Consider the following 23,760-nt stretch of genomic DNA (forward strand, 5'->3'; position numbering starts at 1 on the left):
AAAGGTTCCTTCTGCTTCTGACAAGTAATTAGCTGACCCCATTTGAACCAGATGCAGCAGAATTTCAGCATTTGGGTGGAAAATTACCCTTTGCCTCAAAGTTCACACACTGTGCGTATGGGAGAGTTGATGGAACAGTGAAAGCTACTTCCAATTCGAAGTGAGTGTTTTTAAATTCCCTTCTGAAAATTGTTTTGCATTCTTGAAACCTCATGCATACATTTGGTTGTTCAATTAAGTGTTGGCTCTATAGCGTAGCCTTTGACTGTGGTGTAAATTTGGCAGTACATTAAGGAAATGGGATGCAGCTTTTCATCTAATAGCTAGTCTGTCAGATAAGCAAGCATTAAAACAGTTTGTACGCCAGTTTACTCACATTTATCAAGGGAGCTGACAAACAAGGTATTTAAAGAGGTGTAAATTTAGCTGTCTCCTGACACACAGAGATTTGCCATCTGTTAATTACATAACAAATAGAGGACAAAAGGGAAAAAAAGTAGGCATTGCGAAATCAGAACTCTTGCACTAAGCTCATTCATTGCCACAGTTTTGTCTGGAGTGTTTTATTACCGTATTTTTCACCCCATAAGACGCACCGGCCCATAAGACGCACCTAGATTTTTTGGGGGGAAATAAAGGGAAAAAAATTTATTTCCCCCCCAGGTGTGCTGCGCTACACCAGGAGCTTGGGGCGTGCGGAGCTCAGCGTGTGCCGGCTCCCCGTGCTTCGGGCGACAGGCTGCCGCCCCAAGCCTTGCGCACCCGGTGGGACCTCCCCATTCGCCCCATAAGACGCACCCCGATTTCGCCTTCATTTTTGGAAGGGAAAAAGTGCGTCTTATGGGGCGAAAAATACGGTATCTTCTTTTAGGATATTAAAATATGATGGCGGTTTTTGTTTTATTGTTTTCTGTTATGGCTGTTTGTGTGGCATTAATGTAGGTCAGGTGAAGGTTTTCAGAGCACTGTCTAATATTGGTTTGTGGGATCAGTTTCACTTGTTGTGGCCTGAGGCAGGATACCGGCAGGGGTCTCGATTATCACAGGTTACATTCAACTACCGGTAAGTTAGGTCCATCCATGTCATTGGTTGAACTCTGGGTCTAAGTGAATCATGTCCATTAATTCTATTGCTTCTACTCTGAATATAAAATATAACTAACACTGGATACTGCTTCATGTGCTGTGTGTTCTGTTGACCCTTGCCTATCATGGCTAATAAATATTAGCCAGGAAGGTTTGACCATATGGTTGAGATGGGGGGGGGGTGATACTTCTCTCCCAAAAAAAGGTGCAGCAGTCATCCCTTTCTCAAGAGTCCCTCCCTGGACTCTGAAATTCTAGATAGCTATGATCCACTTCTAAATGTCCCAGGGCAAGAGCATTGAGAGATGGCAGCTGATCAGTTTCAGGCATGCTTGGATGAAGCTACCTATTTCACTCTGGCATCATAGATGGCACTGAAATGACCTTGGTCACCCTGACTGATAACCTTTATCAGGTAAGCGACAAGACGGAGTGCAACTCTGTTGGTTCTTGATCCCGTTGTGCTTTTGATATCATTTAATTAACAAAATGTATACACCGTTTGATTGTAAAAACAAACAAACCTCAAGGCAGTTTACAAAAGATAAGACAGTAAAATCAAGAAAAAATCACAACCCTGCGGGTGTAGGGCGGTATATAAATTTAATAAAGAATAATTAAAGAATAACGATAACTCTACTTTAAAACAGATCAAGATTACCTCCACTTTCTTTTTTCTGATTTTGAGATTATTATAGTCAATTAAAGTAAATAAGAGGAAAAAGGAAAGAACAGAAAACAAGTTAAAAACAGATCAAGATTACCTCAGCTTTCTTAGCATCTCGGTGGGCTTGTCTAAACCAGAATGTTATTAGCAAGTGCTTAAAAGAGTACAGTGAATTGGTCCAAGTTGTTAAGGGCTTTATATGCTAATAGTAACTTGGCCCAGCAGCAAATCGGCAACGTTTCAGATCTTTTGAGCACAGGGCCTCACCTGTCAGCAATCGTGCTCCAGCATTCTGCACTAACTATAGTTTCTGGTTCAAGTGAGGAAAGCCCCACACAGAGTGCATTGCAGTAATACAGTCTTGAAGCAAGCAACACATGGACTGCTGTGGTAAGGCTTTCCTGGGCCAGGAATGGCCTTCCCTGTCAAATGAGCTGCAGTTGGTAAGAGACACTTCTAGCCACTGAAGTCCCCTGAGCCTCCAGATACCATTAACTATTGTATCCTCCTGTACTGACACCATATGACAGGACCTCCTCTTGTACCTGCAGAACTGATCCTGGACAGTAGCACTGGGCGTCTTCTGCTCAGTTCCTTGGCATTTGTGCAGGACACATGCTTTTTAACATCTATATGAAGATGGTCAGAACTATCATCCAGGGATTTGGAGAGTCATCAATATGCAGATGGCACCCAGCTCTGTCTCTCCTTTCATCTGATTCGGAAGAGGCTATTCAGGCACTGGATCTGGGCCTGGAATCAGTAACAACTGGAATTGGATGAGGGTCAAGCGGCTGGGAATGAATCCTGGCGAGATGGAGGCATTGTTGATGGGTGGTTTCCAGGTCCTGGAGTTAGGTAGATGGCCTGTTCTCAGTGGTGCAGCACTCCCCTGAGAGCTTGGGGGTTCTTCTAGAGCAGGCATAGGCAAACTCAGCCCTTCAGATGTTTTGGGACTACAACTCCCATCATCCCTAGCTTACAGGACCAGTGGTCAGGGATGATGGGAATTGTAGTCTCAAAAAAACATCTGGCGGGCCGAGTTTGCCTATGCCTGTTCTAGAACTGTTGTTATTGTATGCCCTAGCCCTTTAAGAGCTAATCCCATCCTGGAAGGGCTGGGTGGGGGCAGGGAGTTGCTCTGTAGAGGAGCCACTCGGCTTTTAATATGATGGAAAGTAACAAGTAAAAGGAACTCAACATTTCATGTAAGGTACCCATAGAAACAAGCAATTGCAAAGAAAACAAAATGCTACTCCAGTTGTCTTCGCTGAAGCAAAAAGGAGACATATTTGGCCATAAGTAGAATCAAATTTCAGTTCCAAGTCATCTGCTGAAGTGTTCTGGCAAAAGAATGAGACTATCATGAAATTTACAAGTTTGTTTGTAACAGAGTAGCATAGAGGAAGTCAGAAGATGAGGAACACCATCAAGCAGAGGCTGGGTTTCCTGGTTCACAACAGCAGGTGATATGTTAACACGTTTTTGCAAGCTTGTTTGCATTTCTAATTAAGTGCTAAAGGTTGCATTTTAGCTGGATGAAGAACTTTTGTTGAAGCCTGAAGTATTTTCTAAGTTGGGGTCCAAAGTAAGAGGAGGGGTTCATTGGCGTTTACTCCCACAACACTACGCTCCAGCCCCTGGTGTAGTGGCAAGCAGCCATAGTAACTGTGGTGCAAGTCATTGCTTTTCAGGTAAAGTGAAGTTAAGGGGGTAGGAACCACCGTGTCGTATATAACTGAATTCAAGATGGTCAGTGGATTGAATTAACTTTCTGATTTATGAATTCTGGTTTATGAAAAGTCTCTAGAGTACTTTGCATTGGACGGTGAATTTACAATACAACATGGGCAAAAGGGGGGGGGGATAGTAAAGGGATGTGTGGTCATGGCTTGGGAACGAGGGATGACTAGTGAGAGGGTGACCTCAGTGGTTGCATTTGTCCTCCGGGCCTGAGGCTCCCCATTCCCAGAGTACACAATGCTGAGCGAGATAGCCAGACAGCTCAAATCGGCACTGTCACCTCCCTCACCATGCAAGCCATTCTGGAAGAGGGTTCATTTGAGCTTCTTTTCTCCATCCATTCCATTGCGTCCACATTCCATGACTTACAAAGTCACCAGTATCTTACAAGGAGACCCGCTTAGGACATGAGTCATCATCTATACATTTGCTGTGTTTTATTCTTTATTTACTTGTTGCATTTCTACGCTGCTCATATGTAGCTAAGTTTCATGTGCTTTATGAGCGGGCACTTTATTGATTTAAAAGTACCAAATGCCATCCAAATGGAAGAGAATGAGAGTTTTAATTGGAGCACAACAGCAGGAGAAACCGTCTTCGAAACCTTCTAAAAGTCAGCACCACCTATACGTAATTGCCACGGTTTGATGTGGGTCAGCTTCCAAAGTGGTAACAGGATAATAATAATATTATAATAATAATTTATTATTTATACTCCACCCATCTGGCTGAGTTTCCGCAGCCACTCTGGGCGGCTCCCAATCAAGTGTTAAAAACAGTACAGCGTTAAATATTAAAGATAGGATAACTGCTTATTTCCTTCACATCTGGTGGGAGGGTGTTCCACAGGGCAGGTGCCACTACCGAGAAGGCCCTTTGTCTGGTTCCCTGTAACCTCACTTCTTGCAATGAGGGAACTGCCAGAAGGCCCTCGGTGCTGGATCTCAGTGTCTGAGCCGAACGATGGGGGTGGAGACGCTCCTTCAGGTATACAGGACCGAGGCCGTTTAGGATCAGAGCCAAAGTGATGTGCAAAAGGTCAACTTCCAGAAGCGGCGGCCGTTGAGGTCGGAGGCAGGCAGCCTGGTCAATGGTAGGCAAACAGGCCCCACAGCTCAACCTTCAGTAGGTCTGCTGCCTTGGAGGTGCAGAAGTTAAGGCGCTAGGCCTCTGGGTGTCCTGGTCTAAAGCTGTTTCCCTGCATCCTCTGTGCAAAACCTTACAGTATGTAAGTGAGGGCCAGAGCAATGATAGAGGGAGGGGAAAACTATGTCAAGTTACAGGGGCATCTTTGTTTCTAACTTTAGGTCCTTCTTCAGTTATCAGCAATGACGACGATTCAGCGAGTCCTCTTCATCACATCTCTAATGGAAGCAACACTCCATCTTCTTCCGAGGGCGGACCGGATGCAGTAATTATTGGAATGACAAAGATTCCCGTAATTGAAAACCCTCAGTATTTTGGGATCACAAATAGTCAACTCAAGCCCGACACATGTAAGTACAGATGTTTGTTTATATGTCTTTCGCTGCTTTTTCCTCTCCTGAATTGTGTATGAGAGCCGAACAGCAAATTAACAAGGCAGTCCTAAACTTTTTCATTTTGATTATGCTCCATAATCTAATTTCGTTTAGATTGTGTGTTCAGTTGGGCTTTCTCTCATGGTGCAAGTAGGACTGCAGCCTAAATGAGCTTTTGAGGTGGGAGAAATGGGGACGGGTGAATTTCTCTAAGCATTTGAATCCGTCAGGCTCTGAAGATCAAAATCTGGTACAATTTTAAATACATGTCAAGGAGGCATAAGCTAAACCTGCAAAATGCCAAAGGTCAAGTTGTAATGCAAATGTTTTGTTTCGTTTTCAGGTAAGTTTAGAGATGTTTGGATTAAATTAATGGTTTCTCGTATATGTTTTTATTATTTTATTTATTACATGTATACACCACCTTTATCTTCCAAGGAACGTAAGGTGGTATGCCTGGTTCTCTTCCTTCCCAGTTCATCCCCACAAGAACCCCATGAGGTAGATTAGGCTAAGAGATGGTGACATAGTGAGCTTCATGGCTGAGTGGGGATTTGAACTCTGATCTCCCAGTCCATAGTCCAGCACTCTAACCATTGTGCCACAGAGGCCAAGGCAAATACACTAATACACTTTCTGTTGATTATTGGAGCAATATATAAAAAGCAGAATGAGACCGTAGATTGTATCATCATCATCAATAATAATAATAATTTGTTATTGATACCCCACCCATCTAGCTGGGTTTCCCCAGCCACTCTGGGCAGCTTCCAACAAAATATCAAAATACAATAGTCTATTAAACATTAAAAGCTTCCCTAAACAGGGCTGCCTTCAGATGTCTTCTAAAAGTCTGGTAGTTGTTTTTCTCTTTGACATCTGGTGGGTGGGAGGGTGTTCCACAGGGCAGGTGCCACTACCGAGAAGGCCCTCTACCTGGTTCCCTGTAACTTGGCTTCTCGCAGTGAGGGAACCACCAGAAGGCCCTCGGTGCTGGACCTCAGTGCCTGGGCAGAGCGATGGGGGTGGAGACACTCCTTCTACATAACAGTAGATTACTGTTGTGAGAATCATTTTAATTCCCCCCTATTATTAGTTGCTCCCCCCTATTATCAGTGCTCCCAACAGTGGCAACAAACTCAAGATTCCAGCCTATTCTCTTCAAAAAAATAACTTTTTAAATTTAAAATTAAAATAGCTAGCAGGCTGAGTTGGTAAGGAAGAGCTCAAAGTTGACCTCTTGGCTTCCATGGTAATCTTAGCCTGTCAAGAGCAGGCTTGTTCTATACAGTGGAACCTTGGTTCTCGAACGGCTTAGTTGATGAAAAAATCAGCTCCCAAATGCCGAAAACCCAGAAGTAAGTGTTCCAGTTTTCAAACATTTTGAGTGCAGGAAGCTCCTGCAGCCAACTGGAAACCGCGCCTTGGTTTTTGAATGTTTCGGAAGTTGAATTGACTTCCAGAATGGATTATGTTTGAGTACCAAGGTACCACTGTACATCCCAACCCTCTAGCTTCAAAAGTTTGAATGAACCAGCAGAGAATTTGAGATTTGGTCCCAGTACTTGAAACCTTAAACATTACATGATTCAGAATGGCTCTCTGCTCCTTTTCAAGTCTGCAGAGGGCTCCTGCTCCCATTCATTCTATATCTGGAGTGTTTTAACATGTCTCTCTTTTAAATATCCCTGTAAATCTCCATCTCATGTATGGTGAATTTTTCATTTCCAGTCTTCACACATTGCTGGGCTCTGTCCCTTTTGGTTTATCCTTCAGATTAAACTGTCTCCTTGAGATTTTTCTATGGGCTGGTGAACAAGATCAAGAACGTCTACCTAGTTTCCCTGCATTACCTACTTGTAGATGGATAAGAGTAGCAATTGAAGTCACAGACTCACAAGGAGGGTCTGAATATGGAAAGGCAATTTTTGATATGAGGCCATTGTGTGCAAAAATTTTGCAGTGTGAGGAGCAGCATTTCACCTTGGAATGACCTATAATTTCCCATTATAACTGTTAGAATGGCATTGCAGTGAAGTAATCTGCAGGTGTTAGGATGGGTGGCAGTGGTTTAATTTTTTAAAGATTACACTCTCACTCTTGAAGACCCCCATAAGATTGAAAGCATCTCATACAGCTATTTGGAGGGCCTGTATTTGTTTTACAAATTCTGGCGAGAGATGCAATATCCCCTTATCGTCCTTTTGCCCTTTCGTTGATACTGTTACTGCTGACTGATGCCTTGGCTGCTAATATTTCAAAATTGAAATGGGGCGTGGGGGGAGGAAGTGTTGGAAATGTTTCACAAATAGACTCACCAGGGAATGGCCATTAATATTACACAAAAATATACCAGAAGGTAATTTAATTGAGCCCACCACACTGAAGTAAGGTTTCTTAATATGGTAAATATAAAGGCTCAAGCAACAGAACTGGATCATGTACTGTGGAAGAAGAACCTTTGTCCAGGAAAAGGTTACCAGCAGCTAACATGAACTAAAGGAACTAAGGTTGCACACATACAATAACTATAAAGCACGTTCAAAGCACATTTCTCCCCTCAAAGAACTCTGGGCACTGTAGTTTACTCCTCACAGAGTTATAATTCCCAGCAACCCTTAACAAACTACAGGGCCCAGAATTCTTTGGGGCAAAGAATGTACTTCATTTTCCTGTCACCTAAACCAAAGCAAGCCAAAAATTGGGAATTGGGAGTGGGTTTAAAAGGGCAAATTATATCATTAAGTGAGAAGAATTGCAAAGGGATTCTGGTCCTCAAAGACTACACCATGGGTAGGCAAACGAAGGGCTGGATCCGGCCCAATCACCTTCTAAATCCGGCCTGCGATGGTCCAGGAATCAGTGTGTTTTTACATGAGTAGAATGTGCCCTTTTATTCAAAATGCATCTCTGGGTTATTTGTGGGGCATAGGAATTCGTTCATTCCCCCCCAAAAAAATACAGTCCGGCCCCCCACAAGGTCTGAGGGACAGTGGACCGGCCCCCTGCTGAAAAAGTTTGCTGACCCCTGGACTACACAGCCATTAGAAATTGTTGTGCTGGGTTGGCCAAAGGACTCTCTTGTTCAGCGTCCGGTTTCCAGCCAGACTGGCCTCCCAACTATTCATGTGATATATTGCTTGTACAAGTTTCGAGCCCAACACAATTAATTTAACTGATCCCGCTGCATAATTCCTTTGTCCAACACGCAGTGGATATCACCAAACACCTGCTATTTCTCTGCAAACTCCGTGTTGCTTTAGTTTGCTTCCAAATGGAGTGAACTCTCCCGCTCTTTGAAGCCTGTTCTGCCAATTTGCCTTTCTTGATCTGTGCTCAAAAGAAAGGTGAAATATAACTTCTTACTGCCATTACTGTTGGGACAAAGCAAGCAGTATAGCTCAATACTTAATGCAGAAAGGGCGAAATTACTTGCAAGTGTTTGAACTATCTGCCAGAAATGTGAGGCTTAGTTTAGTACACGCACGCACAAACAAACAAACACATATAAAATAGTTTGTGGTCAAAAAGTTTTTTCAGAACCTACCTTCACCCCACCCTAAGCACAGCTGGCTATGAAATACCGTATTTTTCGCTCTATAAGATGCACCAGACCACAAGACGCACCTAGTTTTTGGAGGAGGAAAACAAGAAAAAAAAATATTCTGAATCTCAGAAGCCAGAACAGCAAGAGGGATCGCTGCACAGTGAAAGCAGCAATCCCCCTTGCTGTTCTGGCTTCTGTGATAGCTGCGCAGCCTGCATTCGCTCCATAAGACGCACACACATTTCCCCTTACTTTTTAGGAGGGAAAAAGTGAGTCTTATAGAGCAAAAAATACGGTAGGTTTCGTTTCAAATCAGTTGGTTCTACGTTTTACCTTTGGCTTCCTTCTACCATTTTAAATCAAGAGCTGACTTCATTGACTTCTTATCTATTCCCAAGAAAATTTCAAAGTACTGGTGATCGCTGGTGCCAGCTCATCCAAGTGCTATTAGCTCCAGGGTCACAAGAAGCCCTGCTCTTTGAGTAGAATCAAGTGCTGAAAGTGCATCTCCACAAAGTAAGCAGTCAATATTATCAAATAAATGAAATCTCTAGTCCCCCTTGATGAACGCACTGAGTCAAATATATTAATTACCCTCTGGCTGAAATCCAGAATTTCCATTGCCATTATCGCTGTTGCTACTACTACATTTATTATTTACCATTTATTTTGTTCTGGAAATTGTCCTATTCTGATGATTGTTTACACATTTCGATTAATGCACAGAGAGGGAGCAGGATTGCACTGGCGGATCCCACCCCTGATGTCCACATGAGCCTCTGAGCATACCCTAAGATGTATGCATTCAGCCGAATTCATGAAATGGGACCTTGCATGCATTCAGTTGTGTGTACATAGGCGTTTCCATGCAGCCAAGAGCCCTGTGTGGTCCCGGTTCTGGATTGCATGGAATTCCCAGAACATACTGCATACTTACTTGCTGCCTTGCAGGACATCTTTGGGAAAAGAAAAGGCTAAGGAGTAAACCCTACCAGGGGCAGAGCTACCTGCCCTGGCACCTGGAGCGGTGTGGGGGGCGGGGCTAGCCACCCAGACGGTGAACGTGGGGGGCACTGCTAGCTGCCTGCATGGTGAGCATCCCTAGCCACCTGCCGCCCGTGCAGAGAGTGAGGCAGGGTGCTGCTAGTGGCCCTCGCGGCGAGCGTCCCTAGCTACTTGCCCGGCGAGCATCAGGAGTGTTGCCGCTAGTCACCTGTGCGGCGAGCGTCGGGGGGCACTGTTAGCTGCCCATGGCAGCATTGTCCCTAGCAGCCCGCCGCCCATGCAGCGAGCGTCCAGGGACACCACCCGCACAGTAAGCGTGGGGTGGGGGGGTGGCGCGGTGATGTCACCCACCCTTACGGCTGACACTCGGTGCGCACCACATCCCCTGCACCCGCCTTCCTCCGCCAGTGAACCCTACACAAATCCAGAGTGGAGTCCCTAAGATAGTTGAATGGCACCTTGCACTCTCCTTTCAGAAACTCCTGCATCCAAGCTAGTATTACTCTGCTTTCCATTGGACCACATCAGGACCTCCAGACACACTGGCCTGCACATTGGAGAAGTCACTTCAGTGCTGCTAATGCAGCAAAAGCAACGCGGGAGGCAGCAGTTATAAGTTGCTGGTCTCTGCAGCCACAGCAGGTGCTGTGATTCTCCAGTGGCTTGACTTCACCCTTGGAGGCACACTCCATTGCCTCTCAAGTCAGATAGGTGCCAACAACTGCTTCCTCCTGTTGGCACATAGGAGTCCCTTTCACCCATTCAGCTGAACATGTGGGTGTTGTTTGTATGCCTTGAGGCGCACAAAGGCATTACCGGCATGAGCAGCAAGTTCAGTCATATTCCCCTTATGTACTCAGTGACGCTGTGGAGGAATGAGGGAACACGGCTATTATATTAGCCATTGCAGCTGGCAACATATAGTTGTCTGGAACCAGCAGCAAGGACCCTTTTTCAGCCAAAGGCCACATTTCCACATTAGAGCATAGCCAATTTAGCATACCCTCCAACATTTCTCTGTTGAAAAGAAGAACATCCCATCCCATAGCAGTCGTACTAGTAGTAATTTTATTTTTTATTGGCCACCCATCTGACTGGGTTGCCACAGCTTCCAACATATATAAAAACATAATAAAACATTAAACATTTTTTTAAAAAACTTCCCTACAGAGGGCTACCTTCAGATGTCTTCTAAAAGATGAATAATTACTTTTCTCCTTGGCTTTGGGGGTCCTGTAATTCCATACCCTCCCATTTCTCCAATGAAAATAAGGACATCCTAAGGAAACATGGGTGGCGCTGGGGTCTAAACCACTGAGCCTAGCGCTTGCCGATCAGAAGGTTGGCGGTTCGAATCCCCACGACGGGGTGAGCTTTCGTTGCTCGGTCCCGGCTCCTGCCAATCTAGCAGTTCGAAAGCAGGTCAAAGTGCAAGTAGATAAATAGGTACCGCTCCGGCGGGAAGGTAAATGGCGTTTCCATGTGCTGCTCTGGTTCACCAGAAGTGGCTTAGTCATGCTGGCCACATGACCCGGAAAAACTGTCTGTGGTCAAACGTTGGCTCCCTTGGCTTGTAAAGCGAGATGAGCACCGCAACCCCAGAGTTGTTCGTGACTGGACTTAACTGTCAGGGGTCCTTTAGCAACTGTCAGGGGTCCATTCAGGGATCTAGTCTGAAGCTGGGATGGCTTCTGCAAATTCAGGACCGTCCCTGGAAAATAAGGACTGGGGATCCAATTTAGCCCCATCTTCACTACATGCCAAGAGAGTTATTAGGAGACTCCTGTTCCTTTCCCAGATCTACTGTTCACGGAATTGATTGACAATCAGTTCCTCTCTGCAGGGAACTCTAAGAATCATATGTCTCTGGTAGGAATTGGGGTCTCCTAACAGTTCTCAGCACCTTTAACAAATTGCACTTCCCAAGATTTTTGAGGGGAAGCCATGACTGTTTAAAGTGATATGACTCTGCTTTTAATGTATTGGGCAGATGTGAAGATTCCTGTGCCTGGTTGCACATTGTGCTTTGGGTCCACACGAACCAGTTTTCTTGTGCAAAAGAGCATCTTTGGAATGCGTTCCATGCAATGCATAAATGTTAAAAGATCAAACTATTCTACCATCAGTTAATACAACTTGAGTGCTTCGGCCATTTGTAATTTTATCTGAACAACCAATGTTAGGCCAAAGGATAACAGCAGGCTGTGGTGGGGGAGGGGGGAATCCATTTAATCTTCAACTTAATGTATTCATTTGTATAATTTTTAGTTTTGCCTTTCAAATCTCTCATAAATCTTTTGGTAAGAAGACGAGCACATAGTTAGAATTATTCATAAATCAATCAAACATCATCTTTGCTTCAATTCATTATCAAGTGATCATGTCATTAATCAAATGTTTTTACTTGCATTACGTTCCTTGCCTCCGGCAAGTTTGTCAGAAATTAGCTTGAGGGAAAAGCAATTGTTGATTCAATGACCTTGTTGCTGACAAGCTAGCATGCAGTAAAAATAAGAATGCCATTGCTCCTAATGAATCGTTTCTGCAGTGTTAGTCAGATACAGAACAATGCATAGCACATTAAAATATAAAATCCACTTTAGGGCAATAGAATAAAATAGTCATAAAATAGTCATAAAATAGTAAGCAAGCTTTTGAGTTCTGCAGAACTCTTAACCAGGCAGGAGGATATGCAAGATTGGGTGGGAGGAAGTAGAGGGGACTTTGCTTCCCAAGTCTGCAGTTAGAGCAGTCTTCAGCTGGAATGCACCAATCTATTGGACATAACTGGATTAAGCCTCTCACAGTGCAAAGCCCGATTATAACTTGCATCCAAGTCTATTTCTCTGCATTTGAGAATATAAAATCTAGCCATGACTACTTAGTTGTTCTTTCTCAAGCTATAATTAGAATATGTTGTTCCCTTGGAAGGCAGAGAACAAAAACAAAGAACGATATGGTAGTCTTTAAAGCTGGAAGTTACTTTTTAGGTGGCAAGTCAGTAGCATATTTTTTAGATAGCATTGCCTAGTAGTTGGAGGGCAAGAAGCCCTCAGAAGTAAAGTTTTATCTTCAGGGGAAATCACTGGATTGCAGCTCCAAGGGAAATCACTGTGCCAGTTAATAGGTAAAGGTAAAGGTACCCCTGACTGTTAGGTCCAGTCGTGGACGACTCTGGGGTTGCGCGCTCATCTCACTCTATAGGCCGAGGGAGCCGGTGTACAGCTTCCGGGTCATGTGGCCAGCATGACTAAGCCGCTTCTGGTGAACCAGAGCAGCGCACGGAAACGCTGTTTACCTTCCTGCTGCAGCAGTACCTATTTATCTACTTGCACTGGTGTGCTTTCGACCTGCTAGGTTGGCAGGAGCTGGGACAGAGCAACGGGAGCTCACCCCATCATGGGGATTCGAACCGCCGACCTTCTGATCGGCAAGCCCTAGACTTTGTGGTTTAGACCACCGTGTCACCCGCGTCCCTGCACCAGTTAATACATTGGAATAATTCACACACCGAGGTCATATTCATACAAACAGTTACTTTACCATTTATCTATGGACAATACAGCACAACAGCAATATGACTGCTGCATCCAACTTTGATGTTTCCCTTTGGAGCTTTTAAAGAGACAGAAACATTGTCTTTGGGGAGAAAATACACACATTTTATCAACTGAGGTTCAATGCATGCATTCACAACACACATTTAGTAGCTAAAAAACCCTTCCATGACATTGGTGAAAATTTCTGCCAGGAAGCTGCAGCTCTGTCCATGAAGGTGACGTGACGCTCCAGACATACTTGAGCTCCAAATCTTGGGATGTGTACTCCAACAAGATCTGGAGGCCACAGGTTCCTCATTCCTGCTGTCAGAGCTGCCCAAGGTCCCAGCTCACAAAGGACCAACGCCAGTTCGTCGTTATATACAAAAGTCTTTATTGAAGTTCATTTTCAATTTGACAGCCGCAGCGTGCAGCTCTACGTCTGAAACTCTAGACCGCCAAAGCTCCGTCTGAATCTCCTCCCCCCAGACACCAGCTTAAGACTCTAGCCTTGCTCCACCTCTTCCTTTGCTCTTTCCTCCTCTGGCTCTGCCTGTCAGCTGGGGTCTCGCCCTTCCTAGACTCTTCTGATGCTGAATCCCCTGAGTCTTCTCTGTGCCTCCGGCGGGCTTTAGGACCTGGTTCCCAATCCGGGTTTTCTGCTGTCCCGCGCGCCTGTACATTTGAACTTGGCGCGCGCGCCCAGCCGGCAACCTTCCTCCTGACCGTTACACTGCTCCTGTCACTGCTTCCCCCTTCGGGGGGGCTAGCTGGACCCGACCTCCCTTCCGTTCCCTCACTCTCCGATGGAGGCGTGGTCAGCCCTGATTCATCTTCTCTCCCTGCTGGAGGAGACGCTGGCCCTGCCCCATGGGACTCTTCCCCCCCACTACGCTCTGGTGGGGAAGCTGGTCCTGATTTCCAGCTGCTGCTTTGGGAGTCCACGCTGGCCCCCTGTTTCTGGTGTGTGTCCCCCGGGACCCCCCTTGCCCTGACCATGGGCGCCTCCTTCTGGGAATCTTCTGATTCGCTGGAGAAGCTCATGGAATCTCTCGGGTCACTGCCATACTCCCCTACGCTGCCCTCCGATTCTTCCCCTTCGCTCTCCATCTCCTCTCTCCCCTGTGCCTCTGTTCCTGAGTCCCTGACACCTGCCTTAGGCACTCTCTTCCGGTTCTCCCCAAGGACAGGGGGTTGGACTCGATGGCCCTTGTGGTCTCTTCCAACTCTATGATTCTATGATTCTATGACAGGCTGTTAACCCTCACGCCATGTCTGAACTAGCTCCAGCCTTGACAAAAGCCAGCATGCCACAAGGTGTGTGTGTGTGAATGGCAAAGTGCAGACAGTGTAAAGCAAGGCCTATGCAGGTTTTGATTCTGAACACTCCACCCCAGTTCTTCAGGCTCTATGGGCTCTTTAAAGCCATAAGAGTGCCAACGTTACTGATATAGAACCTCTCTGATGCCAGCCTATCTTAGAAGTATAGGGAAACTGGATTTTTGGAGTGTTTTCTTAGACGGATGAAGTATTATGCTTAAAATGTCACTTGCTTCTCATTTGCTTAGGTGCTGACCAAGAAAACCCAGATATGCCACATTCTCCTTTTAGATACAAAACAGAGAATGGAACCTAGAAAAGAGTGGAGAGAAAAAGGAGGGAGGCAGCCCCACGCCTGCCTGTCTTTGGCTGTTTAATATGCTGATGTCATAAATTAAAACAATATTTTGCAGCTGTGCCATGCCACATCTTAGGCAATTAAAGCTATTAAATAGATTCCATCCTTACACCCTTTGACAGAATATCTGCAGAATTTGGGTTAAAGCACCGAAGGCATTTGGGAGTGTTACCATCTCTGTTGATATATTTCCTGGCTGGTGTTAACAACATCCATGCTTAATGATGACAGATCTTTTTAGCTGGCTTTCAACAGGAGGTAATGTACTCACATTATAAGTTTTCTTCTTCCTGGCACTTCTCTCAGAGACTCCCAGGCAGGTTAGGAAGTGAATCTGCCTCCAATTTTGCAACAACAACAAAAAGCCATGGAAGATGGGTGAATGATGATAAGAGTTGAACTGGGGGAAAGGTTTGGGTGAAAATTGAATAATAATGCTTTTTAACATGTCCAGAGTTGCCATTCAGAGCTTTCAGAGATTATGGAGCCCTTTAGAGACACGCTTTCAGTACCAGCTAGGCAAGGGGGAGATTTGATTCAGTTTGCATTTAAAGGTGAATGTACCTAATTCACACTCACTGAATTAGTGTATGACCTAAAATTCAGCCATCTTTCAAAATTCACACTTTAATTTTGCAGTGCAGTTCTTCAGCTACATAATATGTGCAAAAGTGCATATACTAAAGGATACATATACATTAGTTAGATACATATATATTAGATACATATATATTAGTTAGAATAACATACAAAAATGTATTACGTTAGGTGAAATTGCATTGCAAGACTGTATATTGGGGAACATTTCATGTAAAAATGTATATAGTAGGAGAAATTTGCACAAGAACACTAATGAATTTTCGTGATGCAGAAATATTGAGAACTGAACTTGACTGGAAAAAGGAGAAAATGAAATAAACCAAAATTGATATGTTCACCTATTCCTAGTATCAGCCCCTGAGAAAATGGCTGAAATAAATATTCCAGAATGCACATCTCTCTCTCTCACTCTCACTCTCTCACACACAGGACCCTAAGGCTGGAATCCTGTGCACTTACTTGGGTGTAAATCCCATTAAAATAAGGAAGTCTTAGCTCTAAGTAGGGTGGGACGCGGGTGGCGCTGTGGGTAAAACCTCAGTGCCTAGGACTTGCTGATCGTAAGGTCGGCGGTTCGAATCCCCGCGGCGGGGTGAGCTCCCGTCGTTCGGTCCCAGCTCCTGTCCACCTAGCAGTTCGAAAGCACCCCTAAGTGCAAGTAGATAAATAGGTACCGCTTTATAGCGGAAAGGTAAACGGCGTTTCCGTGTGCGGCGCTGGTGCTGGCTCGCCAGTTGCAGCTTCGTCACGCTGGCCACGTGACCCGGAGGTGTCTTCGGAAGGCACCGGCTCCCGGCCTCTTGAGCGAGATGAGCGCGCAACCCTAGAGTCGGTCACGACTGGCTCGTACGGGCAGGGGTACCTTTACCTTTACCTAGCTCTAAGTAATGTTTAACAGGCTCAGTAAATATGGACAGTGTAGAACTTGATGACAACCCAGAGAAGGTGAACAAACGGGGGTTGCATTTTCCAGGTCTACAGTGGTACCTCAGGTTAAGCACTTAATTCGTTCTTAACCTGAAACTGTTCTTAACCTGAGGTACCACTTTAGCTAATGAGGCCTCCCGCTGCCTCGCGATTTCTGTTCTCATCCTGGGGTAAAGTTCTTAACCCGAGGTACTATTTCTGGGTTAGCGGAGTCTGTAACCTGAAGCGTCTGTAACCCGAGCTACCACTGTATAAGGCAAATGCAAAGTCTACCATGCTTAGAATGCCACATTCCAGTCTCCGTACATGTGCACAAGACATTTGAAAGAGATTTTGTGCCCTGTATGGTTTTCATTCTAAAGGTAATAGCCACTTTGGTGATGGTGACTTTCAAACAGGGCCACAGCTCAACAAGACGTGTTTCTTAAAGCTTCCCCATGTCATGGCCCAATTCAAATTGTCCCATCCCCTGGTGGCTGATTTTGGAGGCGTCTCAAACATCACTTTTAGTCTGGCCCTAAATAAACAAACACAAAGCACAGAGGGGTTTATGGCGCCCAATAACATAGGGTCAAGGCTATATTAACATCCATTCCACAGATGCAGAGTAATGGACAGTCCCTTGCTGAATTTGAGGTGGCTGGCAGAGCCGCTAAGCAACTCTTTGTCGAAGCACATGTGTGGTTTCTTAGTGAGCAGCTCCCCTAGGCTACTCAAGATGAATGAATATAAATTAATTTAACAGTACCTAAAATGCTAAAGTGGGAAAGTGGGAAGAAATCTGATTAATATTACAAATTAACTGTGATCTGGAGACTTTATTTTCTTAGGAACTGGAGCAGCTAAGTCATACTGTTGCCTCTTTTACCTAGAGGAGAGTGTACGATACTTTCCATGCTCTTCATTTAACTATCTCAACACCTGCCAGCCTCAAAACTTGCCTTACATTTTTTGCACATTCCACAAAAACTAAATTCTGTTGTATGCTAGGTGCCAGATATGGTTTCTTCATGACAACTATCAACTCTTTTCAAATATCAAATATTAAAATCAAAAAGAAAATATTGCCATATTTCAAATACTGATGCCGAATATCCATCTCAAATTAATTGTCAACATTTCATACCATTTAACACATTTGTATTTTTATTATTTGTTTCATTAATAATATATTCCATCTGCTGCTCAAAGCTGTGTGTACAGAAGCTATTCCCAGATATCCTATCCAGGCATTGACCAGACTCAGACCTGATTAGCAAATTTGGGGCTTCATATGCCTTTAGATTAGGGTTGGGGAACCTGTTTCCCGCTAGGTGTTGTTAAACTACAACTCCCATCTTCCATGACCATTGGTCATGCTTGCTGGAGCTGATGGGAGTCATAGTTAAACAATATTAGGGGGGGGGGATAGGTCCCTCATCACTTTGTAGAAAACTTTGCACTGTTTCACAGCAAGATCAAGTGGTGATCTGCTGTGTCAACAATTCAGTAAAACTTTCATATCACCCAACGTTTTGATAAGCCTGAAGCTTTTTGGTGTTGTCAGTTCATCCATTCTGATACTGGCTGTTTAAATCCTCAATCGTTCCAAGCATTGAGCTTTAAATGGCAAATATATACCATATTTTTCCGTGTATAAGACTAGGTTCCCCCACCAAAAAATGTCAAAAATCGGTGGACATCTTATACACTGATAGTACCAAGGGTGGACTGGCGATTGGTTGTTATACATGGGGGTGTCTTATAGACAGAAAAAGACTGTATATAGTAAAGCAGTAAATTTAAATTACATAATCAGTGGATAGGAAATCAATAAGGTAATGCATGTGGTGAACCAACCCTTAAATAGGTTGTAATTGACAACAATAGCAGAAGGGCTATTGAAAGTAAACAAGGATATAGATTATCAGCAATATCTTGATGATCAGTGGAGGAAAGCTTACTTATTGCTTACCTAAGAGACCCAGGATTCATGCAGGGCATTCCAACATGACTGTTAATGGAAGATGAAAAGTAGGAGCTACCTAAAAAGGCTTATTTGTGATGCCATCGAATGCTCTATGACAGGCATGTCCAACTCCCAGTAGACTGTGATCTACTCCCACTATAAAAAACTGGTGGTGATCTACCCAATGGATTGACCAAAGTTGTTGAGCTTTTCTTAGGGAGCCAGAGTTGCTGAGCTTTTTTGGGGGGGGGGGGGTTAAATAGCTGAGAGTCCAAAGATTGACCAGGATCGACCACGGACACCCCACGATCAACCAGTAGGCCTGTTCTATGAGAACACTGCAGAATTAAGGGTTCTTGATTAATCAGAGGTGCCAGCTCAGTTTTCTTCTAAGCACAGGTTAGTCTTAAGGTCTAGCTTCCAAACCTGTGGCTGTGGGACACCTAGAGGGGCGCACAGTGTTTTGGAAAGGGATAGCATTATAAACCACATGGGACTTCCTCCCCACCATTTGCCAAAACCTGTGTGAGGCACATGTACGAAGGTTTCCTGTTTACCCACATTATATTGGTATGAATGGTGCCTTTCCAGATGGTTTAAGAAGGGCCTTAAGATGTCCAGTTCAAAAAAAAGGTACTTTTGATATTGTGTTGTAATCTATCGATTCCTGCATGCTCCACTCACAGCATGGGACCAATGACTAGGATGTTAGACATAGACTAAGGTGGAGCCATGGTTTTCCCAGTAGTGATGCATGGAAGTGAGAGCTGGACCATAAAGAAGGCTGATCGCTGAAGAATTGATGCTTTTGAATTATGGTGCTGGAGGAGACTCTTGAGAGTCCCATGGACTGCAAGAAGAACAAACCTATCCATTCTTAAGGAAATCAGCCCTGAGTGCTCACTGGAAAGACAGATCCTGAATCTGAGGCTCCAATACTTTGGCCACCTCAGGAGAAGAGAAGACTCCCTGGAAAAGACCCTCATGTTGGGAAAGATGGAGGGCACAAGGAGAAGGGGACGACAGAGGACAAGATGGTTGGACAGTGTTCTCGAAGCTACCAGCATGAGTTTGACCAAACTGCAAGAGGCAGTGGAAGACAGGACTGCCTAGCATGCTCTGGTTCATGGGGTCACGAAGAGTCAGACACGACTAAATAACTAAACAACACGAAGGTGGAGCAGGTTCAAATCCCCACATGCCCACAAAGCTTTCTGGGTGACCTTGCAATAATCACTGTCTTAGCATTGTGCAGATTAAAGATGGCAGGGGAGGGATGGGATTCTGTCCTGAACTCCTCGTAGGAAGAGCAAAATAAAAATATGTCATGGAATAAATAACTGCATGCACAAATATTTGCATACTAAGCTATAGAACTGAAGCCAAGAGGCAGGTTGAGGAGCAAGAGAAGGCAGAGTAGATTTAGAACAGTTGTGGGGAGGCTTCAGAATGTTGGAGAATATTATCTTATGGTCAAGCTCATTAGGGTAGCTGAATAAATCAGAGCTGAATAAAAGTGATTGTCCTTTATCTGCGCATGCCCTTATTCAGCAAAGTCCTGCATCTGCCGGAAGATTGGACTCATGCCCTTCTGTGAATAGCAAACAGCCTTGGATGCTTGCCTCGTGCCCACTTTTTCAGGAACAGTGGGCTGTGAGGAGGGGGCGACCGTGGTTACAAATACTTGTGATTGTTTTCCCCTCCTTTCAGATGTATCGGAACAAAATGTTCAGGCCGTGGCCCATCTCCCTCTGTTTCTCAGGCTACGGATGGAAAGTTGTGAGGGAGTTCATTATGGTGCGATAGATCAGCCAATAAACTTGCATGCATTGTCACTGCGGAAGTGTTGGGGCAGCTCGTGTTCCTTAGTGACAGCTGCTTGGCACAGGATGCCGCAATTATCAACAGAGAAAGATTTTGAGAGAGAAGAAGAGGAAGATAGAGGGATATATTTTGAGAGAGGGAGGCTGGGAGAGAGATGCAATTTGGAGGGAAAGGGCATGCCTAGGTGTAGACAGCAAGTGTGTTGTTTTGCTGTGGGGCAAAAATAATAGTATGTAAATTATTATTAATCCTACCAGAAACTCAGTGGGGGGGGGGCCTGTGGGTGCAACTTCTGTTCCATTCATTTTGTTTAGTTGTTTATATGTGGGGGGGGGTACTGCATTTTGGTGTTTGCTTCTTATTTTCCTTTTAATGTTTAAGAGAATATTTTGTTTCATTGTTAATTGCATTACTTTAAATGTGAAGTATAAAACGGGAAGAGATGGAGGCAGTGAGAGATTTTATGTTCTTGGGCTCCATGATCACTGCAGATGGTGACAGCAGCCACGAAATTAAGAGACGCCTGCTTCTTGGGAGAAAAGCAATGACAAACCTAGACAACATCTTAAAAAGCAGAGACATCACCTTGCCGACAAAGGTCCGTGTAGTAAAAGCTATGGTTTTCCCAGCAGTGATGTATGGAAGTGAGAGCTGGACCATAAAGAAGGCTGATCGCCGAAGAATTGATGCTTTTGAATTATGGTGTGGAGGAGACTCTTGAGAGTCCCATGGACTGCAAGAAGATCAAACCTATCCATTCTTAAGGAAATCAGACCTGAGTGCTCACTGGAAGGACAGATCCTGAAGCTGAGGCTCCAATACTTTGGCCACCTCATGAGAAGAGAAGACTCCCTGGAAAAGACCCTGATGTTGGGAAAGATGGAGGGCACAAGGAGAAGGGGGCGTCTGAGGATGAGATGGTTGGATAGTGTTTTCGAAGCTACTAACATGAGTTTGACCAAACTGCAGGAGGAGTGGAAGACAGGAGTGCCTGGCACGCTCTGGTCCATGGGGTCACGAAGAGTCGGACACGACTAAACGACTAAACAACAACAAATGTGCATCATTAATATATTTGGATCTGATTCTCATTTGTAATGTTTTGCAGTGTTCTGTTTGATCATTTAAGGCAGCTTGAATCCTACAATTCCTTTGGAAATGTGAAGCAGTGTAGAAATGATAGGCTGTGATACTGGTGCTGGCAGAACTGTTGTACATTGAGATTTAGGTAGCTCCCCGTCACCAAGTCAAATGGCCAAATATCAACCTTAAACCCAGCATGCATTTTTTTCTTTCTATATGGTCTGCCACCATTTACTGCACTTGTAGCCTGCTGTATATAATCCTCAGAAAGGCCACAGTACAGTGGTAGACCATGTATAGAAGGTTCCAGGGTCACTCCCTAGCTTCTCCAGTAGCAGGGATAGTTTAAGATCCTAGCATGAGCACTTGGGAGCTTGACAATACTGGGCCTGATGGGACATTGTATAAGGAAGATTCATATATTGGGAACATGTGCCGAGGAGGGTGACCAAGATGATAAAGGGCCTGAAAAACAAGTCTTATGAGGAATGGTTGAGGGAGTTGGGTGTTTAGCCTGGAAAAGAGGTGACATGGTAATCATCTTCAAATATCTGAAGGGCTGTCACATGGAAGACGAAGCAAGCTTGTTTTCTGCTGTTCCAAATAACAGGAAAGGAGATTCCAACTAAACTTTAGGAAGAACTTTCTGATGGCAAGAGCTTCTCAACAGTGGAACATACCACTTCTGAAGGTTGTTGACTCTTCTTCGCTGGAAGTTTTTAAACAGAGTTTGGATGGCCATCTGTCAGGGATTTAGCTGTGATTCCTGCATCGCAGGGCTTTGGACTAGATGACACTTAGGATGCCTTTCTTCATGACAGTTCTATAATTCTGTGTTCGTAGAGGCAGGTGCTGAGTTCAGCAAGTCTGTTAGCCTAGTTTTCCATTTTCAGGGCCCTCTTATTATGAGTCCTATCTGTTAGCATTTTGGAGCCATCAGTTCAACGTGAAAAGCAACGGTGGGGAAACTTATGCAGCGGGCGGGCTGCATCCTTTACCTGTTGCATCCTCCACTGGCCATTTTGACAAGAGGATGGGGTTGATCAGTGGCGCCTGCAACCGCTGCTTATTTTGTCTGGGCCAGTGTTTGATTTACACTATAAAGGAGGGGTAGAGAACCTTTATTCCCCACTGTGCCTGTCCTATCTCTCATGGGTCAAATGTGACAGGTGGGTGGGACCTTTCAAAGAGCCTTGCTCCAGCAGTGGTTTGCAGTGAAACTCCCGCTAAAACAGAAGCTTTCACTCTTGCTCTACAGGATCATCTGATATAAAGGGAAGCAGACAAAAATAAAGCAGCAACAGCAGCATTGTCGTAACTTTATCCTTTTCGTATCATCTCAAGTAACATCTCAAAAACAGGAATAGTTGTTCAGTATAGTTTGTGACATTCATACGTGTGTATGGTCTGGTATTTTAAGTGCCAAGACTGCAATCCTGTACATATTTATATGGTGGTGAGTCTCATAGAATTCAATGAGGCTTACATTTGAGTAGACATGCCCTGTAAAATTTTTTGTAAGCAGGGAAAGAAGGAACAGGCATCAAAGAAAATGGTGAAGGGTCCAAGTTTTAATACAGCCAGAGAGTTTTATCCTGTAGCAGACAATTGCCCAGGCTATGATGGCCATATTGCTGCCAATTGTCTTATTTCTCTGTTTAACCTCAGAGCAAGAGTGTAAATCATATTTGCTAGAATGAAACATTTTATTTATCCTAGTTGTTGAATGAAACAGACAGAGTAAGTGGCAGCTTAATTTAAGAGGAGCAAGCGAGGAGAGCCACAGAGTAGGCTGGATTTAATTAAAGGAAGACCTACTTTATCTTCCTAGGTTATATGAATCCCCCCCCTCAGAAATTTTCTTTGCTGTGCAATAAAGGGGAGCAGCTGTTAAAGAAATTTTAAAAAACGGAAGTGACAGGAAATAAACACAGCCTGTCCTTCAGTGTTTTCCTCCTCTTAATTTATTTCTTGAAGCAGCAGCATTCAGAATTGTTTTTTTCAGAGCTCACTCTGCTGCGGTGATCAAAGACATCCCAGGATGACGGACGATCTTGTCAAAAAGGAGCACACTTTCCCCCTCTCTAAGCCTTTTCAACCTAACCTGTACGCCATTTTAACAGCAATATCAAAGTATTTCATTCTTGTGCCCCACCCTCTTTTGGCTTTGCCTCCCCACATCAGAATGTGGCCCCTGGAAAGCTGGCCAGCTCTGGTATATTTCAATTCCATTTCATGTATTTTATGTTCAATTCCCCCTTTGTTTGGGGGTAGGGTAAATGTATACCTCATACACAATATGAGTAAATGGTTAGGTCTAACCAGAAGGAAGCTGAGGAAGGTGTTGGGGCAGATTGAAATGATTGTCAGGTCACATGATTGGTGGGTGGGCGGAGTTTGTTAGAAACGGCGATGTGAGCCTGAATGGTCCTGACCTCTGCATTAGCTGCTTGACTTAACATGGCCAGGTAAAAAGAGAGGAGTCCTGCTTTGGGGCCAGACTTGCCAAGTCAACAGAGCATGCAAGCCCTGTTGCTCTACACGCTGGGATTTTACCTGGGCTCACTTCCCAAACTGCCTCTTTCGTTGGCCA

The 23,760-nt window shown here is 44.5% G+C and overlaps 1 protein-coding gene across 8 annotated transcripts in view; it reads left to right on the forward strand.

Annotated features, from left to right (window-relative positions):
- Positions 1-23,760, forward strand: part of NTRK2 (neurotrophic receptor tyrosine kinase 2) — a 170,175-nt gene that overhangs the window by 112,271 nt on the left and 34,144 nt on the right. For 7 of the 8 annotated variants that reach the window (XM_081213621.1, XM_081213623.1, XM_081213622.1 and 4 more), the window contains one exon: positions 4,804-4,992. In XM_081213621.1, the coding sequence (XP_081069747.1) occupies positions 4,804-4,992 (189 nt within the window). The remainder of the gene's footprint in view (positions 1-4,803; positions 4,993-23,760) is intronic. The other variant, XM_081213628.1, reaches the window with a different exon arrangement.

This window comes from Podarcis bocagei (assembly GCF_964188305.1).
Source record: "Podarcis bocagei genome assembly, chromosome: 11".
Lineage (NCBI taxonomy): Eukaryota > Metazoa > Chordata > Lepidosauria > Squamata > Lacertidae > Podarcis > Podarcis bocagei.